Source organism: Agrilus planipennis, unplaced genomic scaffold (assembly GCF_000699045.2).
Source record: "Agrilus planipennis isolate EAB-ADULT unplaced genomic scaffold, Apla_2.0 scaffold22, whole genome shotgun sequence".
Taxonomy (NCBI): Eukaryota; Metazoa; Arthropoda; class Insecta; order Coleoptera; family Buprestidae; genus Agrilus; species Agrilus planipennis.
In genome coordinates this window covers 942,762-951,087 of record NW_020438874.1, presented here as the reverse complement: position 1 = coordinate 951,087, position 8,326 = coordinate 942,762, and the positions used below count along the sequence as shown (strand labels likewise).

General features: G+C 37.2%; 1 protein-coding gene across 1 annotated transcript in view; it reads right to left on the bottom strand.

Annotated features, from left to right (window-relative positions):
- Positions 1–2,558: 2,558 nt before the first annotated feature.
- The window catches only part of LOC108732918, a gene marked incomplete at its 5' end in the record, with an annotated part of 54,265 nt that continues 48,497 nt past the window's right edge, over positions 2,559–8,326 (bottom strand). Inside the window, 2 exon segments of the mRNA XM_025980389.1 lie at positions 2,559–2,764; positions 4,626–4,893. Coding sequence (XP_025836174.1) covers positions 2,682–2,764; positions 4,626–4,893 — 351 coding nt within the window.

Here is an 8,326-nt window from a genome sequence, read left to right as displayed (position 1 = left end):
CGTATTCATCACTTTTTACTATTTTTTATTTTGTACCTTCGTTTCCGAAGTATTAAATTTCAATTTAAATTTGAGTTATTAAGTATCTTTTAAAATGAGCTTCCTCTCTGTGTGGTTTACTGTGTAGACCATAGCTTAGAATTTCAAAAGATACTTGTTCTGTACTTGATGCTTCTGTGTTGGTTTATTGGATTATCCCGGTGTCTTATACTTTTTTCATGTCTTAATCTCGTTCGGCTCGTCTTTCTCTCTTTAACCACCACCAGCCACCAATTTCAACGATCCGCAATGGGCATTGAAAAGATCCTTTCTGCTCTGCCACCCAAGGTACTCCACAGTCTCTGCTAGCATCAGTCATGTTTTTTCTTTACAATTTCTAACCAGAATTACCCAAAAGTCTTTAATAAGATGTTGTGGGTTTTATATTTGGACAGAGAAGGTTTTGCTAAAAATTTGCATTAGGTAGTAGCTGTTGAGAAATTTGGAAGGTTTCAACCCAGACCACTGTGGAATCAAGAAGCTAGAAAGAAAAAACTGGATTCTGCCTACGGAATACGTATCTTCCGTGTACGCATTCCAGTAAATGACACATAAGATAAACTTAATTCCGAAAGCTCATTATGGGACGATCCGTTTATTCGAACGTGTGAAATTTAGTGTAGTGTTAAATGTGTCTATTTGCCGAGATTAGTGAATGTAGGTAATTCACAGCGAGTGCATTGTGTACGATTTTGAAACGGTTGAAAGTTTATTTCGGCCGGCAGGCGCTGGTACCGTTTCCTGCTTCCGTTGATAAAGGAGCACTTAAAACACTCGGATCGCAAGTGTAACAGCATCGGTAGCTCGTAGCCGAGTGCAGGCTCCACTTTGCGACGTAATCGATATGCCGTGGTAAACGGAGCGTGGAAAATTAGGTAACTTCGTCTTTTCAGGTGAACGCCGCGTTCAGCATCACCATCAGCATCACCACCGCCGCCACTGCGGCAACCTTTGTTAAGTTACGTCTTCGCCTTTGTCGTTAGCATCGAAGTGACTTACTTAAAAAGGGAATGGTAGAATGGGGTTGACGGAAGAAATGGGGCGGGGGCGTTGTCGTCTTAGCTGCCTGAATTGGTAAAAGCAACGGGGATTTTCGTTGTTCGTGCGTCAAGGGGCCGCCTGCCTGTCAATTTGTTGTTGATGCAAATTGATCTTCTCTCGATTATCGCCGTTCTTATCCATTTTCCATTAGGTCTTTGTTTGAGAAAATTTTCGACTTTAATAAAACATCGTTACATTTTCGGGCGCACTTCAAACCCTTAACGAACTTATCATCGTCAAGAAGGAGCGGTGCCACTGCCATCCTTTCCATTGCTGCCTTTCCGCGGCTCTTGTTTCTCTTGTAATGCGGTAAAACGGTGGCTCTACAGATTTAAACAGTGATCCCTGTAAATTGGATTTTTTATTTATTCACCTCAGACACGACTATCTTCGCATCTTTCGTATATATTTATAGAGACATAGACTTAGTGTTAAGTCTTCTTTAATAAGAAAGCGGTTAGAACTATAAAATTCACTTGAATGTCTTTAGAAGTTGCGCTGAAGAAGTTGCTTCATCTTTTGAAGTAAAATGACTGCATCCTTAACCTGTCGAATATTTGGGCATGAGATTTCAACATCATCCGACATACGAGCAAATGCCACGGTATCATATAAAGGGGAAAGTGGACAACCCACAAGCATCAGGGGGTAGACACAGAAGAGGGACGTACTTATTTTGAAGTGAAACTTCTTTACGCACGGTAGGGTAAGTTCGTTTCATGCGAGTTGCTACGTAACGAAATCATGCAACGGATGTCCCCCTGGTTCGCTTGAGCCGTGAGCGCGCTTCAATGCAACGTTCGTTACAGGCAACTCGGGCATGTATAGTGTAAAATTTAAATTCACAGTGTACAAATAATATCATTAAACCAATTCCTCAACCCCTATCCCGGTATGTTTGTGTGTTTGAAGAAGTTTCACTTCAGTAGCGTGTTGTATAATTACACGTTGTATTTATTTTTTTAATTACGTCATTTAGATAGTTTTCAAAACTACAGAAATGTAGATTTACGGCGTACTTACCTATTTCCCGAAGGACGGACATGTATGCTGGAACAAAAGAAATAAAAAAGGGAAAATAATTCATTCGTGATATAAGAAATTGAGAACAAACCAACTTCAACAAGGGATTTTCCAATTATCAAATCTCCTGCTCTTGGAAAAGCTAATTTCTCTTATATGTGAGTTGTAAACATCTGGATGATCGCGGTCTCGCCAGTATTTTTTAACTAAACGTTCAGGGTAGATTTATATTAATATAAAAACGTTTCATCGTTGCTGCTGCATTGGTACGTAAAACCAAAGGTCTTGGCATCGATTCCCGACGAGGGTACAACAGGAGCAATAATTTTCCCTCAATAATTTGGGATAATTTGTAGCTACCTATACCTACCTTTACGTGTAAAATCTTGCAAAATAGACGTGTAACTGCGATGATGGGGATGGTTAGAGGGTTTTAAAAAAATTAAAGCCTATTATACCTCCCAATGAAATTTATTTAACACAGCGCTTTAGATCTATACAAAACAACAACCTTAAGGAGATATTATCTTACGTATACATATAAAAATTTACATACATTCAAATATTTAGCCTACAAGCTAACTCTTGAGGAGCAAAACGCACAGGATTACAAGAAATTCTTGAGGAAAAGCGGAGAATTTACTGCTCTTGTTACGAAGACCTGAAAAACAAACAGACGGAAATAAGGACATTCGAAATTTGAGATTAACAAATAATCTTGTAAAGTTTCTGATTATATATTTAATTAAAGACTTAAAGATACTTCATTAATTTTTATTTGCGAGTAGTTAAAATAAAAAGAATCAGTTGAATTTATTAAATTATTTTCAAATTACGACATCATTATTATTTATGGGGCTAGATCAGTTGAAAATATTATTTCTAAATTGTTTAATATTTCGTTTCAAATTATTTGTCGAATTTTATTGCTACAAATTACATAAAAGCGATATTTATAGTTAATATATACTATTAAAGTAGGTGCTTCATGAAAAATATTGGATTTTAAGCTCTTTTGTACTGTATGTTACTAATAAAAAGCAAATGTCAGTTAGGTAAATTTTTGTTTCTGCAGTGGTTAATTGGTGATATTAAATAAAACGTTTGATTGCACGTTGAATTATTATGGGTTTTTGAACAAATAAACGAATACGGTTTTAGTCACTATTTTTTTTTTTTTAATTTATAAATCGTAGATATATTTTGACAACAGAAAGGGTAATCTTTGGTATTTCAAAAATTTTGCCGCTCCTCAAATTATACCGCTCTAGGTCCGGACCTATCCGGATCCATCACTGACACTCCTCCTCTTATAAAAAAATTACATTTATCTCTTCAACAGTCTTTCACTATCTGTTTGACGTTATAATAAATTAATAATTAATGCATCTTTACTTTTGTTGTCCGGTATACCCATTTAATTTATAAGCAACTCCGTTTGGTGTTATAAGATAAACGATTTAGTTCCACAATAAACTGCTACTGCTTTGTTCCTCTTTAAGTGCGATAATCCCGAAACAAATACACTTAAATTGTTGCATGTGCTTATACACACACGCACACACACAGACGTACATGAATATCTGTACGAATGTAGAGGTAGATAATATATGTTCATATACACAAATTCATATTGGATGCCTTTCAGTCCTCATTCGACCAAGTTCATCATCAAAGTTCACAAACATCAGTGAAGTGATAATAAGCCGGATAATAATGTTGCTTCATATTCGGAGATATTTATTCTCGAACTCGAACGTGAAATTTCATGTAACGAAAGATAATATTGTTTTCAAAAGCGACTTAATTGATGCTGTATACAGGTACATGCAGGAAGCGGATTAGGCAGACGAAGACTATTGAAATTTAATTAATAAGTCAAAGGAAGCGAAACTTCTGTTTGTGAGATGGAACTTTATAGTTAGTATTTCAGCAGGTTACTAGTTTATAATTGAATTTCAGAAGAGGAGCTAGCATTTTTCTTGTGAATTTACAGGCGAGGCGGAATTCTCATTTAAAGAGATGAATTTTTGAAAATATTCTTATCTGTTTGACGCAATGTAATGTCCGCGTAACTAACTATATATTTATTTTAACACTGTCTCTTTGTTTGGGTTTCAATTTTATTTCATTTGCATCAAAAGTTGCGAATATTTGAAATTTTGGACAAACTATAAAATTCGTAAATAACGTGCTTCGAAATTTGAAAATTGTAGGTACCTATCATACGATGCAAATCTTTAATCGCTTTTCGACATGAAGTTAATTGATTGTTTAGTATTCTTTGGGCAATTTACGTATTAAGCAATCGCTTAAGATTAAGATTAAAATAAGTTTCTTAGGCAATGATGTGTCACTTGTTCTTTTGTCCCCTTTGGAAGAAGGTCCTTGTGATAAAGTGGAATCGATTAATGTAAGGTATTGCGAACGTTTCTATTTGTACGAGTGGTAAATCCGTTGAGAGCAATTCTAATTCGTTACGGAATAGAATTTATCGACAAGAGTATCTAGTGTTTGCTTACGGGGATTATTTCCTGTGTGACTTTGGGACGAGGTGGGCTCCATGAAGGGCGCAAGTTGGGGTGTATCGCCTTGAACAAAAGCGTCGGCAGTTCTTTTCCACAAAGAAAATACGTTCCCTTCGCATCTGATGGCAATGTTGTTTTTATTACCGAAGTGAGTTTTGTCGACCGTGATTTCCAATTTCGACTTTGCCGAATGAAGACCAAGTGCCGAGTCCGTTTCAATCCTTGTCGGATAAAGTCTTACATTTCTAGTTTGATGATTAACCTAGAAAGAAGGAGAGATACTGTTAGTAGTCTTAAAGTTTAAAAATTTTAGATGGTACATATGCAATTTGATCAGAACGCTTTAGGCTTTTCTCCATAGACAGAACCAGTGGAATTTACAATGGTCAAAAATTAATCGATTTGTGTTGGGTTGTTTGGAAAGTCATTTCGTTTTTTCCCGACAGAGGATTTAATTGTATTCTTTTGCACCTAACTTCACATTTAAGCCGTATAATTTTTATATGCTTTGGGAGCTCATATAGCAAGGCTTGTGTGTGAAAAATTTCAATTAATTCTACGCAGTAGTTTTTGGTTGGTGCCCTTTTAAATATGGAGAGCGATAAGCAGCATTTTCGACATATCTTACTGTTTTACTACAGAAAGGGTAAAAATGCTGTTCAAGCCAGAAAGAAATTGACTGATGTGTATGGAGAAGGTGTGTTGACAGTACGCCAGTGCCAGAACTGGTTCGCTAAATTTCGATCCGGCAATTTTGATGTCGAAGATGCACCACGTTCGGGAAGGCCGGTTGAAGCTGATAAAGACGCGATAAAGGCATTAGTTGATGTGAACCGGCGAATAACAACACGTGAGATCGGATTGAGGTTAAATTTATCAAATTCAACAGTTTATGACCACTTGAAAGGCCTGGGATTATCCTCGAAGCTCGATGTATGGGTTCCCCATGTTCTCACAGAGAGAAATCTGTGTCGCCGCATTGACGTCTGCGATTCGCTTCTCAAACGTCACGAAAATGATCCGTTTTTGAAGCGCATCATCACTGGGGACGAAAAATGGGTTGTATACAACAACGTCAAACGCAAGAGGTCATGGAGCAAAAAAGATGAACCGGCTCAAACCATTTCCAAAGCCGATATTCACCAAAAAAAGGTGATGCTGTCTGTTTGGTGGGATTTTAAAGGAATCGTTTTTTTTGAGCTTTTACCGGATAACACAACGATTAATTCGGAAGTCTACTGTCATCAGCTGGACAAACTGAATGATGCACTTCAACAGAAAAGGTCAGAACTAATCAACAGGAAAGGTGTAGTGTTTCACCAAGACAACGCGAGACCTCACACAAGTTTGGTCACTCGCCAAAAGCTTTTACAGCTTGAATGGGATACAATGCTACACCCACCATATTCTCCAGACCTGGCACCATCGGATTATTATTTGTTCCGGTCACTCCAAAATTTTTTAGACGGTAAAACCTTCACCTCAAATGAGGAGGTCAAAAACCTCCTCTATCAGTTTTTTGCCAGCAAAGACCAAAAATTTTATGAGCGTGGAATTATGCTACTACCAGAAAGATGGCAAAAGGTGTTGGACCAGAAAGGTCAATATATAATTTAATAAAGTATTTGTTTATTATACTCAAACTGTCTTTCATTTCCACAAAGAAAAACGAAATGACTTTCCGAACAACCCTATAATATAACCATTTGAAAATTGATTAAAAGTTAGACAATTTGATGTCAACACCCTTCAAACAAATTTCTGAAACTAATCAAGTGTTTTTATAAAGTTATCTGCATGGATTTGCCACTAATTGTGCAAACCATTGAACATTAACTTATTGTTCTGTTAACAGAAACTGAAAGCAACTTTTAGATATTTTCTTGGACTAAGTCTTTGGAATTTATAAACGGATTGTTGGTTTCAGTTTTTTACTGTTTTAAGTACGTATTAACAGCAGCTGTTGCAGCGTGATGTATTGGATCGCCCGAGGAATTTTTTCCGATTTTTGTCAACGCTCGTCGGAGTAAAGTGGTGTTGAAGTGGGATTTTACGCCAAAGAATCGGCTTGAAGCTCATTCTTAGCGACCCTTTGAAATTCGCATCATGTTGTCGTGTCACTGGTGGCGAAACGTCAACGTATACCACGATACAAACGGCTATGTGTACGTAACTGTATCGTGTGCATACATATATTGCAATAAATGTATGTGTGGGTGGTGTGTTTATATTGAAATAGGATCGGTGCGAGCGGTTGAACGAGCAAGCTTTTCAGAGTCGACAGTCGACCAACCGCAATCGATTCTGTTTTCAATTTTCACTTGCTTCGCCGAATGGGTTGGTTGTTGGGAATTGAACATCCAAACCATATACATATAAATACGTCGTGTCGTTCGCGACAAGGGGGTCTGCGCAACAATATCTGTAAAGTAGTCGAGGCAAATGTTTACACACAATGCTGTATTGCATAAATTGGATAACATCAATTCGGCACTCGTTTGGAATCGATAAGCAGCCTCCACATTTTATGTATCTGCACGAGTTCTGAAGATACTTGTAGACATAACATACATACATACATACTTACATTACATTTTTGTAAACCAAAATTGGAAAGCGGCCAAGTGAAAGAGAAATCGTTTATCGTCTGACGAACTTGATCTCTCTTTCTCCGTATTCTCGATATACTAGTGCAAAAATACGGTGTTTAGATCAGATAAAAAGCGATATTAAAAAAAGCAATCAATACCATTGACAATTTAACAACCGAAGAACCTTCTGATATATCGTAAACCTGTACAAAAGAAATGTTTTTATAATGAGAATTTACTCCACACATCTGAGTTGAACATGTTTGCCTCCAAATATTCTTCGAATGGGGTAAGCATACTGCAATTAATGGGGCAGATTCGGCTAGAGGCAGATTGATGGAACATGAAACTTAAGTAGTAAGATGTGGTACCGTATTTGTCCAGTATGTAGTATTATCAAAAGTTAATCTTTTCATTACTCGACATAATTCTTAAGTCAAGCCAAGTATTTTCCAAAGCTCGGTAGAGCTTTTATATGTCGTAACGAAATTTTACAGTTCCCGCTGTCTTTGGAACCGAGATGTTCTTTAAAGTGATAATCTAAAGGCACTTGACCGCATCAGGATGGTATGACTTTTGGTGAAACTTTTTTCTTTTGAATTCCTTAAACTGTTTAGTGAAGGCGGGCTTGTGTGTGTTGTCATATGTTAGAAAAATCAGACGATAGTATAACATGGTAGGGTAGTTATATCTCAAACAAACATAAAAATTCGCTTCATTATGACCCTATTGGGAGTTGATGTGTCTCATAAAGACGATTCTTATAAGACATATGGTCTTCACATCTCCTTTATAGAACTCTCATCATCATTAGGTCGTCAGTACTAAAACTGGTTGGACGCTCACCACCACTCTTTCCTATCCTGACCTAATCTTCGCATTTCCCTAAAACTAGAACAACCCACACCCTTAACTATTTGCGAACAGTAATCTAATCTAGGTCTACCTCTACCCCTCCTAACTCCCGTTTCTGCTTCTAATATGTCTGACTAGATCGTCATGCCTGAGAAGGTGTCCTACCAACCTATCTCGCCTATTTTTTATTGACTTCCATAGAGTCCTCTGTTCTCCTATTCTTTCCAATACCTCTTCATTTCTAACCTT